This window comes from Pseudopipra pipra, chromosome 1, assembly GCF_036250125.1.
Source record: "Pseudopipra pipra isolate bDixPip1 chromosome 1, bDixPip1.hap1, whole genome shotgun sequence".
Lineage (NCBI taxonomy): Eukaryota > Metazoa > Chordata > Aves > Passeriformes > Pipridae > Pseudopipra > Pseudopipra pipra.
Window position 1 is genome coordinate 22418125 of NC_087549.1, and position 20718 is coordinate 22438842.

Sequence of the window (20718 nt, forward strand, 5' to 3'; positions counted from 1 at the left end):
GGACTACACTTCCCATAAACCCCTGCGGGCGGCGGCGGCCGGGTAGTGCGCCGGCGGGATCCTGAGGGAGGCGGGGAGGGGCGGGCACCGACGGCAACACCGGCACCGACGGCAGCAGCAGCGCCAGCTATGGCCTCGCTCGTGAAGAGAATAATCAGCACTACCAAGGCCCCTGCACTGGGTCCCTACAGGTAATGCCTTAGCTGAGAAGGATCGGGGAGTCTTGGTGGATGACAGGTTGACCAGGAGCTGGCAGTGCCCCTGCGGCCAGGAGGGTCCATGGTATCCTGGGGTGCATGGGAAGAGTGTGGCCAGCAGGTTGAGGGAGGGGATCCTGCTCCTCTGCTTGGCCCTAGTGAGGCCACATCTGGAGTACTTTGTCTAGTTCTGGGCTCCTCAGTTCAAGAAGGACAAGGAGCTACTGGAAAGGGTCCAGCAGAGGACCACAAAGATGATGAAGGGTCTGGAGCATCTCTCTTGTGAGGAGAGACTGCAGGAGCTGGACCTGTTTAGTCTAGAGAAGAGAAGACAGAGGGGATCTCATCAGTACATATAAGTATCTCAAAGGCAGGTGCCAAGAGGATGGTGCCAGACTCTTTTTGGTGATGCCCAGCAACAGGACAAGAAGCAATGGCCATAAACTAAAACACAAAAAGTTTCACTTCAACATGAGGAAGAAATTCTTTACATTGAGGGTGGCAGAGCACTAAACAGGCTGCCCAGGGAGGTCATGGAGTCTCCCTCTCTAGAGACATTCAGAACGCACCCGGACACGTTCCTGTGTATCCTGCTCTAGGTGACCCAGCCTTAGCAAGGGGTTGGACTGGATGATCTCCAGAGGTCCCTTCCAACCCTAACAATTCTGTGATTCTGTGAGGGAGAGGTCTCTTAGGAGAAGCAGAAGATGTTTTGTTGGTGGAGTTTCGGCAGATCCCAGTAGGGTCTGTCAGGCAGCCCAGGGGCTGAGGTGAGGGCAGGACCCCTGAGCAGGGGCTGGTCCCCTCCCTGGTAACCCCTGGAACACCTCGAGTCCTGCAGTAGGAGCAGGGCTGCAGTGACATGCAGGGGAATGTCCCCTAATCGTTTTAAAATGCCCCTCCAGAAGTCAGTTTGGGAAAATAATTCTAAAATTAGTGGCAAGAAGTGAATGAAAAATAAACTGCAAGAGGAAGAACGATTCTTCTCCAGGAAAATGTGTTTGCCTAGAGACAAGCGTGTTGCGCAGGAGAGTTACAGAGTGCTGACTATGGAGGTGATGGAGAGGGAAGGCTGAGCCTGATCCAGGGTGAGCTTGGGCAGATGGAGAGTTCAGTGCCTCAGAATTGTGGATCCTTCCTTATTTTGAATGTTTGTAAATGCTTTTCAGTCTAAAAACTAACTGCTGTAAAAATATGTAAGATGTTGTTCAATGTTTTCACAAGTTTGTTGTTGCAGCAGATCTGCATGCAATTTAAAAAAAAGAAAAATCCCACTTTTATTTGCAGAAGGGTTTCTCTTTACTATAGGGATGAGAAAAAAAAGTTCAATCAGTATAGCATACTCTTACAGCTAAGGTACAGAGGGGTTTTTACTAGGGCATTTTATAAGAAATTTTAATTCTGCATTCAGTCTTTGTATTCCCAATAGTACCTTATTGCCTTCCAGGTGCATTTTTGTCTGCATTACTTTGTGTCCTGAGTTTTCTGAGCTTCAAACTGTGTGTTCCTTATAGACATTATAAAGATGGAAAAATACAAAGTTTGGAAGCTGAGAGACATGACATGAAGGTTAACTTCTGTAAACAATAAACTGTTATTGTACTGCAGCCAGGGGCTCGGCACTGCTTGGCATTAGGAGAACATCTGAGACATGGAAAGGTGATGATTCTTCTGCTGCATACGCACACACCACACTGGCCTGGTCTTTAATATAGTTATCCACTTCTGTTTTGGATTAACTGCACTCCAACATTTTGTGCTTACTGATAGTGCTTGATGAAATACTTCTTATTATGCTGCCTGTTAATTGTACAACAGGTCTAACTAACATCAGTGAGTTTATCACTAACTTAGTTTATCAGATTTCGCTAAACTTGTCAAAGTCCAGTGAGCAGAAAAGTTGCACAAGAAATAACTGCCACTGGGGTTTGTGTGGTTGAAGTTTCTCTGAGCTTCACTCATGCATTTGACTGCAGTAGAACTGCACCCCTTGGCTGGTAAATTGTTACTAGTCTCAGTGAATGGAGGAGTCCATCAGTAAGCATACCAAGAGAAGGAAGCTGAGGAGGAGCAGAGAAGGAGACCCAATAAGGCTGTTGCAGATGTTGGTCTGGCAGTGGTATCAGAAGGTTTCAGCTTGTTTGTTCCCTAGTTATTTGTGATTTAGGATTTTCCTAAGGCTTCTTGAGATAAACGTCTTGTCATGTCATTTATTTTATAATAAGCAGTACAAGACAATGTCTTTTTTTCTAGAGGGCTCATACCTTCTTGTTGCATGGTTCTCTGCGCTTCAAACAGAACAGAAGTTTATGCGCTGAGGGCCTGTGCCTCAAAGAAAGCAGGACATGGTAGGAAAGAAAATTAAAGAAGCGTGTGTGTACAGGCACATATTTTCTATGAAAAAGACTGTCAGCTGGAAAACTATTTTATTCACTAGTTTCTCATCTTTAAATGGTGTTGTTCCATGATTTACTCCAGTTTTGTTAGTTGATGATAGAAAAAATAGTTGTCACATAAGATATTTTACTACATCCAATAAGTTACTGGCTGTTTTTTCCCCTTATGAAATTACAGGAGAATGTAGGACAGGGATAAAAGGAAAGAAGGGAATGATGGCCCTGTTTGAACTGCCTGACTTTAATCATTTTACTGAGTCCCTAAATCAGGTGTGTCACCTGTGAGGTTGGATTGAGACAATCCAACTGAGTCAATCTCAATTGAGAGAAGAGATGTCATAAAAATGTACTCTGAAAGTGTCCATTTCTATTTCTACTGACATTTAAGGGAAGCTAAACTCCTTCAGATACTTAAGGGAGGTGCTCAAGCAGTTTATGTAGCTTGAGAAACTTGTTGAATGGTTAAAACAATGCATTTTCTTGTGGAATGGAAGAGGTAAGAAAAAAGGTATTGACACGCCACAAACACTTTCAAAAAATCTTTCTCTAGTTCCTTTGCAAAATATTTTTAATTACTAGCTGAAGAGAATTAAATTATGTTTCTTGCATAATGTTTGCTAGGTAGTTTAAATCTTTGTTTTAATCTTTTAATCTCTTTGTGATAACTAAAGACATTAATAATTGCTAATTCTACTTCAGCAAAAACACACCTGACATTTATATAAAAATGTTTTGCAACTAGCTTTAATTCTGCATTCTTCTGAATTAACCCAGCCAACAGGTCACTCAGGTTATTTGGTGAAAGGAGAGTGATTGTTCTGGGGATGGAGCGATCAAGGTGATTTGCTGACTGCCCAAATTCATGACTATGGAAGAATACTGCCAAAAAACTAGTGGGCAGGGTGTCACCTCACAGCTGTAACTCATTACCGTGGTGCCTGTTTGAGAGGAAAACTCTTAAATTTTCTAATGAGCCCTCTTTTGATTTTTCTTTCTTTTGTGGGTTTTTTTTTCCCTTCATTCCCCTCATCGCTCTGCAGCTGAGATGTAGATAAAAGGCATTGTCTGCTTCCCAAACTAGGATGGAATATTTATCTAGACGTGTGCAAAAAATGTCCATTTACTCTGCCTTGCATCTGTGCTATCTGCAGTGTGGAATCTATAGGTCAGTTTAGTGTTGTGTTGCTGCATTCATACTCTGAACCTTTGCAAGAAATGGGGTTTATTTCCTCAAAAACAGGTCTATGCAATTCCATAGATGGCCTAACCTTGGCACTTCCAAAGGCATACACCTAGTGAGTGTATGACTGTGTGTACAAACTTGTGTGTGCATAACCTCGGTCTCCTTTCTGAGATATTGTAAACTACTGTGGAAAATTTGACATGTGCTTTCAGACACTTGGATGTTTTAATGGGGAAACATTAAACCTACAATGTGACTTGTGTTTTCAGCCAAGCTGTGCTGGTGGACCGGACAATGTACATTGCAGGACAGATAGGCTTAGAACCTTCCACCGGGCAGCTTGTCTCTGGAGGAGCAAAGGAGGAAGCTAAGCAGGTAAGAAGTCTTCTAGCAATGAACTTGTACTGGGATTGGCATGTGTTTAGTTAAATGTGGACTTGTGAGAAATTGAGAAGACTAGAAAGTGCATTTTGCATCCTCCAGATGAGGAAAAAGCAAGAAAAAGTCATTCCATCCTAACCCTGTCTTTTTTCTGCTTGGACAACTTGGAGGTCAGGGGAGGAATCTATGTTTTTATGTCATAAAAACATAGATTTGGGAAGTGTTTTTATATAGGAAAGTAAGAAAGAATCAATGTTTGTAACAAAGGTTCACACCCCAGTAAAAACCCTGGCTTGAGTTGGGGAAAGATTTATTCCCCCAAAAGCAAAGAGGTGGAATAAGATGAGATGGAGCTGCATCATAAATTTACATCTAATGAATAGATGACTTAATATTTATGGTTTATTAGAGGCTCGCTTTTATTAGTTTTTATTTTGGTCAGTTTTGACAGTTGAGGTTTTGCTGGGTGAACTTACAATATAACATGGATGCAGCCAAGTTACAAGTCGTATTTGCATACTTACACGGATATAACCTGATAGTTAAAAGATTTTTGTTTCATTTTTCATTAGGCTCTAAAAAACATGGGAGAAATCCTGAAAGCTGCAGGCTGTGACTATTGCAATGGTAAGTGGTGCTATGATGGTGGCAAACAAGTAGTTGTTTTTACCTGAATTAAAATACAAAAAAAATCAAGTGACCTTTAAAGTGATCTTTGCAATGGGTATCAATGGAACACTACTCTTCACTGAAAGTTTCTGCCACTGGTACTAATACTTTAACTCCAGCTGGGAAAGCTTAGGTATAGACAGAGCTGCACCTGACTACAGGCGTTTTAAGCATCCTAGGCTTTGCTCCAGGTAAAAGAAGGTTTGTGTCTATGGTGTTAATATTCTAGACACTTTCAGTACTTTTTTTGGGGGGACTCTAATAGTCAGCCAGACCAGGATTAATGCTGCCTTAGACAGTCATGGGCAAAAAATTCTAGAGTAGACTGTATTTTCAGGCATTTTTATGGATTTTTTTTCACAGCAGATATTATATATGATATAAGTTATTGCCAACAGTTGGTTTACAACAGCTTTTTTAATTGACTTGCTTGTCAGTTCTGTGCCTCTTGGTAGATTTTGGCTTTTTCAGAGCTGGTCAGGAATGCCTCAAGTCCTTAAAGTTTTCTTACATACGAGGTACTCAGATTTTTTTTGGTGGTTCTTTAGGTTGTAGCTCTAATGATCAGTATCTGTTTGGAAAACTTATCAAAATGTTTAGACTACTCAAGAGAACTTTATGAAATAAAAGCAAGAGATGCATTAAAGTTTTTCAACTTTTGTATGCAAGGCCGAGGTCTAAAATAACTGCAGTTATATAATTTCCAGTTGTGAAGACTACAGTTTTGATGGCAGACATGAAGGACTACAATGATATTAATGATGTTTATAAGCAATGTAAGTAGATGTTTTGTTTCTGTTTTACCAGTATGGCTTGTGTAACAAATTATATTCATGGTATTCAAAGTGTTTGAATGACTCAGATGATGCAGTTCCATGTTGTTTGAAATTCCAGTAGAAATTTTAAAAAAATTCATTTGCAAGCATCAGATCAAGGACAGCCTAATTTCTTGTAAATTTGTGACCTACCATCTCACTCACTCACTGTCCTGTGAAGATCAGCTCCTGCTATCCCTCCAAGTTGATCTTCCATGCCTCTATCTCTATAGATGCTCAGTTGTCCCTAATATAATTCTACTGTAGGCAGCCTTCAAATGCTTAATTTTAGATTTTGTATCTCCATTTCTTTAAAGTCTATTTATATCTTTGAACAATTTGTGGGTTATTGGTATGAGACAGGGCTCATTTTTTATACAAAGATGCTCCACTTGAGGAAAAAAACCAAACAATGCTTGGTTAACAAAACTGAATGTAAACTGAAATAGGTGATGCCAATGACCCATATTGTGCAGAAGAATTTGAGAGAATATGCACAGGAGTTCCTTATGTTCCTTTGGCTTTAATTGGGTAGCAGCATCTGATCTTGAATGGAGTCTTTCATTGATGAGCAATCAACACAGTCTTCTGCATGTCAAAGTGGAATGGTGTGTGTGTTTAAGCAGGGTAAAAACAGGCCACCTAGACACTTAGTTACATGTTGCCTCCTACCTGTAGTTCAAGAAAGCAGTTGCTGTTCTTTCATTGTGAGTTATTATCTCAGTGATTAACAGCTTTGAGTAAAGTTTCATTTAATTACACAAACTCCTTGGAAACGATTGAAGTCAGGTTGGACGGGGCTTTGAGCAACCTGATCTGATGAAAGATGTCCTTGGCTGTGGCAGGGAGGTGGATATGACTATGTGAGCATTAAATGTTCCCTCCAACCTGAGTTATTCTATGATTCTACAAATTCAGCTCTTATATCTTTACCAGTACCCTTCCCTCTGCTTCACCCCCTGTTCTAACACCTGTGACCGCCAGGTCTAAGCGGGCACAGAGGAATAGGCCAAGGGCCTATTTTTTTCTCTGTTTTCCTTTGAGATGAGTAAGTTTGGACTGCTGTTGACTTTGCATAAATCTGGGGTCTCTGCTCATGACTCTTCTGTCAGGGGCCTGTTTCTCTCTCTTGCTCTTTCTATGAAAGAGCCATCTCCTACTCCTTGGTGTTTGCAATTGTAGATCACCATTCTGATTTAATCTTTCACTTTCAGCCAAGCTGGTGTTAAGACCCTGCAGTATCAGCAGAGTGCAAATATCACTGGTCACTAGATTACAACTGCATCTGGCTTCTTAGTGATGAATGATGGCTTGCTGAGATGTGAGAGCAGTCAGTGACCAAAACAAACCAAAAAGGCAAAAATGATAGCTGGCACAGGAGACCTGTAGCCTTGAACTGTTCAAATTGACTGCATTTTATATGATTACTTTGAACTGTGTTTTATCAAGCAGAGTTCAGTGATTAGTGGATATTTCTGTTTAAATTGCAGTTTTCAAGGCAAACTTTCCAGCCAGGGCAGCCTATCAAGTTGCTGCTTTGCCCAAAGTAAGTGTCACTTTTCTGCCTACAAAAAACCCCCATTCTGAAATACCTTACTTCTGAAGCATTCTGACAGCTTTTCTTATTCTGAAATAGCTTTGATCGCAATTATTTTAATGGAGACTCCTAATAAGCTTTTTTCTAAGTATACCAGTCTTATTCCCACACATTATCAGAGATCTGAATATGAGATATAAATTTCTTTATTGTGGAAGATAGCTACAACACTAGAAGTAAGGGCTTATGATACTTGAGTAAGTGTAAAGTGAATTGTCAATATTACTTAACCTTGCTAAATCTGTCAGAAGTGTAATCTCTCTCAAATATCACTGTTCTTTCAAGGTTGTGTTGTACATCCACTTGCTTCATAAAATAGGTACATTAAATTCCTAATATGTTCCTTCATTGTTTTGTCACAGGGTGCCCGAGTTGAGATTGAAGCTATTGCCATTCAGGGACCCCTCCAAGATGCTTCAGCCTGACTATAAATAGAGACTGGATATCCTACAGCAGCAGTTTTGGATTTGATTAATACTTCTCCCTTACATCCCATTCCTACAGTTTACTAACAGCAGTTACATTCCTTACCAAGGAAAGGTGCCCTCTTCCGAATTGGGGCCTTGGATTCTCTAAAATATGAGCTTACAGTGAGTTCTCTGCCGGCAAACCCTGAAACCTGTGGGAGTCCTGCTAAAATCAGCTGATCTTGATTGCAGGACAGGGCCCACTTTGTGATGGTCACTGGATATTCAGGTATTAAGGTACATGTTTGGGTGAACTTATAACAGTTATACTGTCATAAGTTATTCTATGTGTGATCTGGACATAGAAAACTATAATGATTTGTAAGTAACAATTTTAAATAAGAAAAAATGACAGAAATGAGAAAGCAGAACACTTGAATTGCGTAGGACATATTTTCACTTTGGGGAATTTTACTCCATTTGTTTCTGAATTGTCTTAACCTCTTTCTTTACATAATAGATTACTGTTGGGAGTCACTTTTTTCATATGTAAGCAACTGTTTAAGAAACTTAATATTAATTTCAGAAATAAGAAAATTATGCTTTTCTGAAGTGAAGTGCTAACTTTATAAATCAACTGTAAATTAATATCTACCTGAACTTTTTTCATAATTTTTTCATAGCAATTCAACTTTGACTGTTTTGATTTTAAAAAAACAAGCAAAAATCCACAAAAAAAAAGTTTAATGAGAATAAAATATAATTGCAGCTGCAAAAATGTGCTTGTCTATTCTGGGGACAAACTTCTTTTCCTGATTGTGCTTTGATTATCCATTACAAAAAAAAAATCCGCATTTTGCTTACTCAACAAGAAATAATTTGAACCAGAAGAATAGGCTTATTACATCTCTCCTAATAGCTAAGGATGAAATTCTCCAAGACAGGACGATTTCAGCAATTGTAGCATTACAGTTCTTGGCTCTTTTTTTGCTGCCATTAAGGTCAGAAGCATCAGTTTGATGGGGTGATTAAGCCATATTGAGAAGTCTGACTGGTGCTGCTAGTAAGTTATCCCATCCCTACTGATCTTCTAACCAAGTAGCAATGGATATTGTGTTTTTAAGTATCTGAAAATCAGCTGCCTCATGGCAGAGTTGATTCCATCTTCCCCACAGCCACATGACTAAGCACAGTTGGTTTATTCGGGGGGAAATGAGCAGAAATTCTTTCCTGCTATAGTCTGTCCACCTCAACATCTCTTTTTTGCTCTCTTCTGTGAGGATGGCCATCAGATTGCGTATGGATGCTACTGTCACTGTGTCTTCACTGTCTTTGTGTAGAAAGTAAAAATAGCTATAAACAGCATCTTGGAGAAAGTACTGTTTTAACGGTGGAGATGTGTACCTGCTTTATCCAATGTACTGCAAGAGGGAATCTCGTAGGCTGCTCCTTCCAGAGGCAGTTGTTTGTATGCCAGAGTGCCGTGATTGAGCGTCTCAGAAGCTATTTCTAGTCCCATCTTGTGTTATCACACTCACTTAATATTGGTAAGCACAAAAGCAGTAATACAGTGAGGAGAAGGCATAACAGTGGTTTGCCACATGGCGAGTCCCAATACTGTCTGTTCAGCTCTCCGACCCCAAACTTCAGTTCTGTGTGTGCATTTCTGGGCATAAAGCCTACTGATGCTCCTCTTGCATACTTTTACCTGGCTAATGGTTTTCATATGGTAAGCACACAAGAAAATCCAATCTGGCAGCACCATGTTGCTGTCAATCTTGCCATGGCACATGCAGATGTTGCCTTGTCTGAAAATCCCCCAGCATGCAATAGCACAGCCACACTGTGTGAATCATCTTCCATCCCTGGATAAACTGTAGGTGTCCCACTCGTGGTTTCTTACCTTCCTGCTCACCAGCTCTGCTTTCCAGATCTTGTTACTTCAGTTGCAGTAAGAATATTTTGTATTTTTCATGCATTCCTGGTATCACTTTAGCGTACACCAGATGGACTGTTGGAAAGTTGTGAGGAAGTCAGCCCTATTTAACCCTCCTGGATGTGATGGGAAGTGGCTGTTTCTGCTTTTCACTGAGGTTATAAATTGTATCTCTATAGAAAAAACATTCATAATGAGGTTGTCACAGTAAGCATATACTTGTGATGTGTGATATTTTACAGTATTATCTTGCTTTCCCTTGAAAAAATGGGAGATACTTATTTTTATTAGAAGCGAAACAATGCTTTCAGTATTTCAACAGTGAACTTCCAAACAACTTTTTAAAAGTACCTAACTTTTCTGCAAATAAACTTCCTACACATAAACTTTATTAGTTTTGGCTTCTGCTTTTGTTCTGTCTCCTTGACTATACTATTAATGTGTTTATGCTCTACAACTCTGACTCAATAAGCAATCCCTCCTGAGAAAACACATGGTCAGACTTGTTAGGAAGGAGTTAGTATACTAATATGGATATGACTTTCTAGGAAACAAAGAGCAGATATTGCTTCACTTTATCAATTAATAAGAATAATATAATTGAATGAAGTTACATTTGAACTCCATTTAAATGGAGTTTAATTTCTAATTTATATTTGGGGTTCTCTGTAACAGCTTTGTTCACATATAATTGTGTTGTTTGAATTTATTTCACTTATTTGTACAAATAGTTCAAGTTCCCGTAAATCAGCTGATTTCAATAGTCTTGAACATCAGCTAAGTTCAGCCTTGTATAATCGCTGTGGTTATCCCTTCTTACCTCTCTGCCTTACCTGTGCTGTGCTGCCTCTTTGCCAACCTTGAACATAACACTAGATGACAGTTTCGATATTTGTTTGGAGTGCTGACGTGTGCTTTGGCTGATGTAAGCCCTTTATAGAACTCCTTTGGGAGACTTCCCTGGTAGGAATAATGTTAATACACCATTGCTTTACATAGTAAGGGTCAGTCTGAGACTGAAATTTAAGTGAAACACCTGGAAAAAATGCATTCTGGGTGCAGCTAACAAGGCAGAACACATTGATTCCATTAAAAACATTATTATCAGTGCAAAAAGTCAGGAACTAAAATTCACTTTTAGCTTTAGGATTTTTTAGGTGGAGACCAGTTGTAGTTTTTAGACTACATATTTAGATCAGAGCCTTTTCTTGAATGGCTCTGATCTAAATACGTATTCTTCTGGTACAGGAAGTCTAGAATGACTGAAAAAACCTCTTATTTACAGCTATAACAGTTCTCAACATAAACAATCAGCCTTCCATAGAGGTGTATAAAACATTTATTTTTTTAAGCAGACTTTTATTATTTGATTCTATTCTTTAAAACAAAAAGGCTAAGCTCTGTAATTCTCTAATATGAGAAGCAAGTATCATGACTGTCTCTTAGGTCTTAGCATACAAACTACTTAGTACATGGATATTTAATAAAACCTGTTTTAGGTAGAGGCAAGTCAAACATAGCTTTTTTTGTTTGCTAGACTGAGCCGCTAGCGTGCAAAAATATGAAGTTGGAATTCAGCTGGTGGAATCCCATTTTCACCATTTAGAATTTGTTTCCATCACATGTAACTGAAAAACCACAACAAAACAGGTCCTCTCTTTCTGTGAAAGTAAAGAAATACCAAAACATGCATGTTCTACCAGGTGTTTCTTTTAGTAGAACTTTTTCTTCTTCAAATGATTATATACTCTACAGATTAAACAATGCAAAAATAAACTTCAGTGCCAAGTTTAACTTTGCTCTCCTAAAGCACTTAACCTGCCCTAATTTGCTACAAGCACTTGCACTTGCTGCAGTGTTTACCTGAAAGCAGCTCCTCACTGAGTGAAAGAGCCAATCCCAGCCAGTCAGATGGCCAAGTATCTTCTGAGATCTTACAGGGTGCATATGTGCCTGCATGGAGCTGACACAGGGTGCAAATTTAACCTCTTCTAGGACTGTGTTTATTGGTAATTAAAAAAAAAATTCTATCAGAACTTCCTTGTTTGCTTGGAAATCCAGTTTGTTCCATCAAGTGTCCTGCCCAGCTCTCCCTGCAGCATGAAGTAATTAATTCTATCTTGGATGAAGCTGAGGGCTGAAGATTGTCCAGCTTTTGATAAAATACAAAGCAATTTTCAAAAATGCTTGCCTGTGTTAAAAAACATAGACATTGGAGCATATCCTTTTCCCAGCCTTTAACATGAAAAAGCTCTTCGATACACAGACCAGTTTCTATCCTTGGGAACCTCTGTGATGTCCCAGGTTTGCAGAGGCAAATAACTGCATTTTGGCCCTTTATCCATAGTACATGCTTTGGTAGCTTACAGATCATGAATAGTAGACCCCAATGAAATTTTCAAGGTAGGAATGTTTTATTTCTCAAGGCAGAGATGTTCAGCATCTATCTAGCAGCTGCATTGTAAGAATTTAGGTGATTTAAATTTTCATGTTTAACAAAGTATCAAGCATATTTCATCTTTTAGAAAGGAAAAATAGCTTTCATCTGTTGTAGTTATAGAATATGTAAGGATGAAGATGATTGACAAAGGTTGATACTGTTGAGTCATTGACTGGTTTATATTCATCTTTTTTCTATTTGCATTGCTTAATGACCTGAAAAAGTTGAACAGTGAGGTAGGAACATACATTGTCACCCATCTTCCTTGTTAAAACAGTGGTAGAAAAGAGTGACTGAGGTGAGCAGGTCATTTTGACTCCTGTGTATCTTCACATTTTGCTTCCAAGTGCAGCCTCCTCTATTGCTGTGAATACTACTGATCTCTGTCACAGAACTCTTCTTGGTTTATGCTTTAAAATTGTTTAATATAGCTGGTCAAACTGCAACTCGTGGTCTTACAAGAAGTCAGCGTGGCTCCTCCACCAATTTAATCTCCTGTGTTTGGGAGTGAGGTTATGCTGGCACAGGTGCTGGTGGCTGACCTGAATTCCCAGCTCACAGGAGGAAATCAGCCCTGAGATGCAGCTGAAGGTGGAAATTCCTGGGGAGTCCTGGACCCTGGATGTACACCCAGCCTAGTCCTGTATCACCCAGGGCTGTCCTCATCCTGCTCAGTACCTGCTCCCCCCCTCCTCAGCTCTCCAAAGTGCATAGTATGCTTCTCATGGATTTTCGTCACGTTTTGACTACCTCTCTTTGGATTTTTAACTCTTGCTTTTTTATTAGATCTCACAAATTTTTTATAGAATTAGCTGCTCATTTTAGCTTCTCTATTATAGAAAGCTAGTAAAAATAAAAATAAAATAAAAGCAACTTCCACCTAGCAAAAAATCCCTAAAAAAATAGTAAATATGCATTTGGGTTCTAAAAGTATATGGTGTTGCCTATATGATGCTGACATTAAATGAAGCTGACAAGTTCAAAAGAGTGCTGCAAAGCAGAAAACCTTAGATTTAGTGATACAGCCAAGTTATATCAGCTTACACAAAAGGCTGATAGCCCAAGGATATCAACTAGGTTATTTGATACAAACCAGAGTCAGCTGGAGTCAGATGTGCACATGCAGCACCAAATTTTGTTAAGTCCTTTTGTACAATAAAGCTAATAAAACAGACGTGCTTGCTCTTTTTAAGTAATGGACTTTTTTTCCGTGTTCTACTTCCTAATGCTAGAGCATCCTGTTAACACAGTCCTCAACAATATCCAATATATAGTCCCTTTGCAACATTCACCATCAGAACATATTTCTACTTTCTGTCTGATCCATAACACTAATCATATTTAGGACCCATTTTCACAGGAAATTTGTTTGAAAGCTTTGCTATTCAGCTTCAGCTCCAAAATTATTATTTACCATTTTGGAAAATAACCCATACAGTCCCTGATGGTGTACTTCTCTGGGAGGACAGCTCTACGGGGAAATATAATAGATGGCATCTCCTTTGGGAACAGGCTTACAGTTGTCTCTTGTTAGAAATCTATTTTAGAAGCCACAAATGCATATGAAGAGAGCTACACAGCTAAAGACAGGTTGTTAATCACCATGAATGCTAATAGCTGTGAAATTATCTTCTAGGATTTATATTACTAAAACATCCTACCCAGTTAAAAATGCCCTCTTCTCCCTGTTTTTGCAGAAGTCATCACATATATTGTACTACTATTTTTTAAATAAATTTATGTTTAAAAATGGGGAGTGAGCAGCACATACTACTTGGGTCCTGGACAATGCAGCCTGTTATCTTCTATCTTCTGGAAAACTAACCTCTGCATTTAGTTACAGCCTGGTAAATGGGCACTTTCATCTCGCAGTCCTCTAAGCTATACACTTGAGCAGCTCCATACACTGGTAGTCCAGGCACTCAAAGAAATTGCCTGCATACAGTCACTTTAAAAAAAAAAGTTGCACTGTATTCTTTATCCTATATAAGGCTGATTGAAGGTATAGACGGCTTGAAGTTAGTTATCTGAACCTGAAAAAAATCCTAATTGAAAACTGAATGGTTATACTGCTGTTGGAAAATTATCCCACTGTGTATAGAAGGCACTCTGTGGCAGGGTGGTAAAAGTTTAGGTATTTCAAACACTTGAGATCTTGGCAGCTTGAACTAAAGAATATTTATATTATGTAAAACTTTTTCTGATGCCTTTTATTCATGTGTCTGTAGCTTGTGGCTCAATCCATAAAAGCTTTTCTATCTTCCCAACCCAATAAAATTTTAAAATGTTCATGTGGACAGAAGAGCAGGCCCAAGAAGAGGATGTTCATAGAGACATAACTTCTATTCCTTGTTATTAGTTGTCTCTGAAACACATGGAAAAATTAATTTAGCGATTCATTGAAGGTACAACTTGATATTCACAACATCTCACAGAATTCAAAGTGAAAGTTCCCTGGAAGCATCACAGGATGAAGGGGGTATCTGTTCTTCTCCCAGATCTGTAAGAATGTTCTGTGTCGACCTGAAATGACCACAAGCAGCCACTGGCTCTGCTTCCTCTTGCCCCATCATGTTCATACAGTCTTCCTCTCACAGACATTAACATCACCTCTGTATTATGCTGCAACAGTCTCGTGCTCCTCCCCACCCTGCTGCCTTTTCTCTTAACAACTTTTGAAATCACTAGATCCTTTCAGTCATATCTGACATAGAGGCAGGCATCTCATGGACATTAAATCTTAAATAAGGACAAGAGACATAGGGCATAAATTCAAGTAACTGAGTATTAAATATAAGAAAATATTTTCTTTTTTTTTTTTTTTCTCTAAGGACAATTGACTGATGAGAATTGACTGCCCACAATTTATGGAATCTCCATCCTTGGGGATTCAAAACCCAACAGGACAACCTGTTCCAGCTGACCCTGCTTTGAGCAGGACTAGACAAGCTTCAGAGGCACCTTTCTACCTTAGCCATTCCGTGACAAAGTATGGTTGGGGAACCAGCCCCTGAAACTACTGATGTTAACCATCAGCAGCTGAGAAGTTCTGAGGCTCACTGGCTTCCTTGATAGCTAAAAAAAAAGTGGCCAAGGGGATGATTGGCTGAAATCATAGTGTCAGACCACCCAAGCTCAAAGTACTTCTTTCCCAGCCAGAAGACGCTGCAAGGATAGATTGGGAACATGAGAACATGGCACTTCCTCATAGTGAATAATGGTGTTCCATGAGGGTGGGAAGGTGGGAAATTTGCATGGAAATCAAGTTGAGTGACAGACATCCAACTGCAGTGACTGACTGTGACAAAGACAGTTAATTAGCATGAAGATGGCTAATGTAGCATGAAAAATAACCAACTACCTTTAATGGTTTTGAATTTTTTTTAATTCAACACACTTAGCATGTCACTGAGCATTCGTTCAGAGGTGGATTGCGGCTACCTTTAGAGCAATATTTTTTTGCACTAGGAAAAGCTCATATCCTCTTAGTTGTACCCTCTCAGAGGCAAGGCTCTGAATGGTTTTGATGTCTCTCAAAGTAAGAATTTTTTCATTCCCTTAAGCCATTCTGTTTCCCTGCCCAGAATCTTGTTTTAGTTCTTCAATATCCTTTCAAGATGAAAGAATTGCTCCCTTACACAACAGCATCCCAGGTTTAAATGGTCGCTATTCCATTCTTAACATTGTTTTCTCCTCTTGCCCGCAGCCATTCTCTGAGCTGTGTACATCAATGCATTCCTATCATCTGAAATGCATTACAGACACAGAAGCAGGGCTGATTTTTCTGCTTCCCTACAAAACTGTTGAGGAGAATATTGTCAAAGCGGGAAAATGCAGAAAGTATTTCAATAAAGCTGTAATTATCACATGATGAAATTTCTGGATTCTGGAAGTATTCAAGGCCAGGTTGGATGGTGCCCTGAGCAACCTGATCTAATGGCAGGAGGGCTGGAACTAGATGATCTTTAAGGTCCCTTCCAATACAAGCCTTTCTATGATTCTCTTACTCTTCAGGAGCAGGAAGCTGTTCTTTAAACTGTTCTTTGATTCTCCCAGAATCAAGTGCTTTGCTGAACTCAGCACAGAGAGATAATTCTTTGCAAAAGCATATGGGCAAGACATTAAAAACAAGTTGATTGAATAGAATTGTTTTGACTTCATAAGCAAAGCTACATGGCATAAATCTAAAAATTCTGCAAAAGCACACTTGTCAGTGGCCAACATCTGCTTGTCCTCACAGGCTAGCTTAATAAGTAGCAGTATAAAGGGGAGCAACTGCCAAACATGAAAATTAAAGAGAGGTGAGTAATTTTTTTTGTTTTATCGCTGTTGATCTAATTTTACTTGAGTAATCACAAAGTCGTAAAGGCACTTATGCCTTGACCAAACTGCTGGACCATCACCCTACTGGTCTTCCAGGCTGCAGTGCTTGTGCTGAAAAACATTTTTCTTAGTCTTGTAGCACAAGTGGAACAAGCTGGCTTGCTGCTGGGAGCTCAAAGCTGACATATACTAGCATATACTGGTGTATGCTAGCATTGGGAAGGAACCAAAAACTTCTCATCCCAGGTGCAAGAGCTTCATTTGGAAGTCATGAAAGGCACTTGTGTAAGATATCTACTACCCTTTCTGCTAAAGCTGTCCTCAATTACAGAAATACTCACTATCCCGGAGAGATTTTGAGCATAGCTACAAATGGTGGTTAGGAGAGAGGGGAGAGGGGAAAGATGGTTTCATCATGCAATAAGTTCAACAGGGGAAGAGAGGAGGTGCCTGTGTTGCCTGCTCATCCCTTTTCACATTTCAGCAATACCACAGGGTAATCTGTGGTGGTAGAATCACCATGCCTGAAAGTGTTTATAAAACATGTGGATGTAGAACTTAAGGACGTGGTTTACTGGTGGACCTGGCAGTGATGGGTCAACAGTTGGACTCAATGATCTTAGAAGTATTTTCCAACTTAAATAATTCTATTATTCTAATTCTGTCTTCTGGGGCATGTAATCACCTGATGTGATGGACTTGAGTGTGGGATTCTTAGTGAACGTGGAGGAAGAAAAAGAAATAACTTTTGCAGAAAGACTGTGTTGACAGAATTGTGACCATAATTTCAAAGTCTGCCAGAGGGATAATCCCATCTCCTCGAATTTTTCTCTTCACTCGTATGATGAATTTTCAAAGGCACTTTATTTGGCCTCTGACTTTTTCTTCCCACCATTTGACTACATTTGTTGTGCAATGTGCTTTCACCTGCTGATTCCAACTGATATGAAGAACGAGGGGATCTAAAATGACTGACATAGAATGGAAATCACAAAGCAGCTTTAAGACTTAGCTCACAAAAAGAAGCCTGCAAATAATAATGAGCAGAGTCATGATTTTAACACAGGTTTTTATTTTCCAAGACTGCATGTCACAGTCTAGCATACTCTCCAAAGCTGGATAATTTATCTCTGGTAAGGCTCATGTATTGTATAAAGACGACCCATGTAAAAAGCATGACTTCCAATTGATTGCTTCCAAAAATGTCTCTTAATGTAAACAAAAGTATTTATGATGCTCTCGTGTTAAAATGCAGAAAGCAGCTGCCTGCCAGTAGGGGAATGACAAGAAGTGCTCATTAAGGACAGCACAGTATTTTCTGTCTCCTAAACAATAACCCATGTGGTCCTTCCCTCCTCTGTCAACATACCCATCTCTGTCGCTGCTGCACTATCCACAGCTTCTCCTGTTTCTTCTTTTGTTTCAGGCCCTCCACTTACTGTCTCACTGAGCAGCTCAGTTTCCACCTGTTCTCCCGTCTCACCTGGGAATGGTAACCATGGAGATCAAATTAGCATCCACTGAGAAAAGCACCAAGCGCCCCAGCTCCCTTCTGTAAACCTAATTTTGCTTTGTCAGCTCTCCAATGCCCCTTACCAAGGTACCCCTGAATGAATCCATAGACAACAAACAGGATGATCCCATCCAGTTATATGCATGCCTCATGCCCATGAAGTTCTCCTTATGCTTTCACAAAATCCCCTTGATGCTATATCCAAAAGACATCATGAGTACTATTTCTGTTCAAATTACTTTTCCTGGATTTTATTTTATATATGTGCAGTTTTATTTGCAATTGGAACAAAATGGATATAGAATACATGGTAACGTGCCAGTTTGGTTGAATTTGTGCTTTCCCTGGGAAGTTGCTCCCTGATTCATTTCCTCACACAGCTATGGAAGAATAAAGGAAAGTGAAACAAATGCTAAGTATCCTATGCACCATAGAATAAAAATGTAAAGCCTCTTCATCATATGCCTCATGGAAAGAGAATGCACACAAGTTATTACATCTAGCTTGGAAGTAATAGGAGCAAAACTCTTTTTCCTAAAGTCTTGTTCAGTGGCCCTGCACACATCATTTGGTGCTCAAAGCCCCACGACTCATCTTCAGCCAAACAGTCAACTGTAAATGTGTTTGCACAGACATGAGGTGGCAGAGTAATGTTCAGTGTGTGCTGCTCTGCCTTCAGCATTCTGCCCTGAGGCTTAGAAATGGTGATTAATGAGTTTGCAACTGGGCAAGACTGCGAGTTTAACAGGTGAGCATCCTGTCATTTACTCATTACATAAAATGAGGCTGTATGCCTAAGGATAGATGCCCATGTTATGTAGAGGAAACTTCAAAATTCTTTTGTGGAGAGACACAGGAGAGGACAAAGTAAGTCAACCACCCTGCTCAGCTACTGGAATGCAAAGAGTGAGATTTATACAGCTGGTTCAGAGACATGCAGAGCAAAGCCACAGGATTAGTGGTAGTGTGTGTAACTGGTTCTGGACTTCACACAGACCAGTCCTTCTCCTGCATCTTGCATTTCTTCAAGGCAAATGCGGAGTGAGGAAGGCTGCTGATACCATGTTTCCCTGCAGAGAAATATTCCTCTTTGTGCTTCGCTTGCTTGTTCCCTGAAAAAAAGCTCCCCCAGGATGTATCTGATTCCTTACCAAGCTACTTTGTACAATTCAAGAGAAATTCGACTCCTCCTGTGAAGTGTTCACCTTTTGCATGTGCAGTCCATGTAGTTGGGCACCAACCCAAAGATGAGCATAGCCTACAATTTTCAGGAACAAGCACATCTCCCACTAAAGGTCCCTCTCACTGCACATGGAAATATCTGCCATCTCAGACACCACTGCCTCCTCATGCAGCCTTCCTCCACTGCTAGTCATCTCCAGAAATTTTTTGAAAGCCCAGCCCAATGTCCCTCTGCTACTACTTCTATTTAGCTTGTCTAGTAGCCAAGGCTCTAGGACAGACTGGATATGCCAGGCATATATCAGAGATGCTTTTTCTTACACATCCAGGCAGCCTCCAACTTTATGTGCCCAGGGAGAGTTGCTTTATAATTAATACATGTGACTAAGTAATGGAGCCTTTGGGCTCTGCAAATATTAAGGAATGTGTCTGAGCTATACAGAGACACAAAGTTTTAAATGAGGGGTACGGTGAGGCATTTTACCTGCTAAGAACAAAAAGGACATGAAATGAAGTAGCAGAGATAATGACTGGAAATGCTGATTAAATTTATTACAGCTTGGACTTGTAAATCTGAGGCTTCCTCACCCACATTCTTCTACGCTCCACATAGTACAGGCTTCCAGGACCAAATTCTGACTCCAGAAGCTCTTGTGAGGCTCTTAGTAAAGTCAAAAGTACCCACACAGATGTCTCTGGAGGCAAAATTTGGTCTCCTGAATTTATGAAAGTACAAATATTACCCTCAATGAGGTGGTCCTCTTCAGTAATATGTACTTTATCCATGACTTCCACTACAGAGCTGTCACTGCCCTCTACCAGCCCACTGTCCTCAGCTGGTCCTGGTGATGGTGCCCCAACATCTTCTGGTGCTGCAGGTGAAGGCCCATTGCCCTCCTCTCTCCACACAGAAGGCAGCTCAGAGCTTTCCTCTGCTCCTGCAGGCAGGGGCTCGGTGCCCTCCGGCTCCTCCCTTTTACTGACTGAATCGGTCTTCTCCTCAACATCCAGAATCATGGCTGCAGCCTCCTCTCCTGGCAGATGCTCTCCTAGGTTTGTCTCCTCAGAGGCAAGGCTCACATCCTCTTCTGGGTCCAACTGTGTTTGGTCAGCTATGGTTTCATGATTGTCTGCAGTCAAGGTGTTTGCACCTGATGATGCTTTTAGTTGCAGAAGGGCAAAGAAAGAAAAAAGAGAATTGGTGAGTAGTAAGCTCAATGAAAATTAAACCCACAGTGAACCGCATAAGCACTACCTGTCAAAGAGCTCCCTCCTGGCTAGGAACATACCCTCTCACAGGTGTGCTGCACATATCCACAAATATCCCATAGAAGATGGTGCTGCTCTTACACTAAAAGGAAGTTTTCATTTGAAGCATATCATATATTTTTATATGAAGAGAGCCGACCTGTTTACAGGTCACTGTCCTATTACATTTTGCCTTATGTATCTGAAGTGTGCAGGTGGTTTGCAGGTGATGGGACTCTATGCAAGGAAGCACCTTATCCTGCCCCAAACCAAGCACAGGATCAATGTGATGAGTGTGAGGGAGCTGCTGGTCTGGGCCGCACGTGGGAAAATTCTAGTGGTGCCTCCAGGTGGGCTCAATGAAAAACCCTGAGAATGTTCTCATTCTGAAGGACGAGCAGTGCCCACTTCTTAAAACAAAAACTGATTTG

At 40.3% G+C, this 20718-nt stretch overlaps 2 protein-coding genes across 6 annotated transcripts in view; one reads left to right on the forward strand and one right to left on the reverse strand.

Annotated features, from left to right (window-relative positions):
- Positions 1-29: 29 nt before the first annotated feature.
- RIDA (reactive intermediate imine deaminase A homolog) lies at positions 30-9972 on the forward strand. The gene is made up of 6 exons (XM_064648087.1): positions 30-191; positions 4046-4151; positions 4730-4784; positions 5534-5602; positions 7132-7187; positions 7601-9972. Exons 1-6 carry the CDS (start codon positions 130-132, stop codon positions 7661-7663), a joined length of 411 nt encoding a protein of 136 aa, XP_064504157.1. The 5' UTR covers positions 30-129; the 3' UTR covers positions 7664-9972.
- The window catches only part of ERICH5 (glutamate rich 5), a 22399-nt gene continuing 9550 nt past the window's right edge, over positions 7870-20718 (reverse strand). For 3 of the 5 annotated variants that reach the window (XR_010428962.1, XR_010428961.1, XM_064648061.1), the window contains exons 2-3: positions 19783-20199; positions 17397-17827 (exon numbers count right to left, since the gene is read on the reverse strand). Coding sequence is in view for 3 of the 5 variants with exons in the window: in XM_064648061.1 (XP_064504131.1) it covers positions 17670-17827; positions 19783-20199 (575 nt within the window). In the remaining 2 variants the exon portion in view is untranslated. Of the gene's footprint in view, positions 14387-17396; positions 20200-20718 lie in introns of those variants that run through there. The other 2 variants (XM_064648066.1, XM_064648053.1) reach the window with 2 other exon arrangements.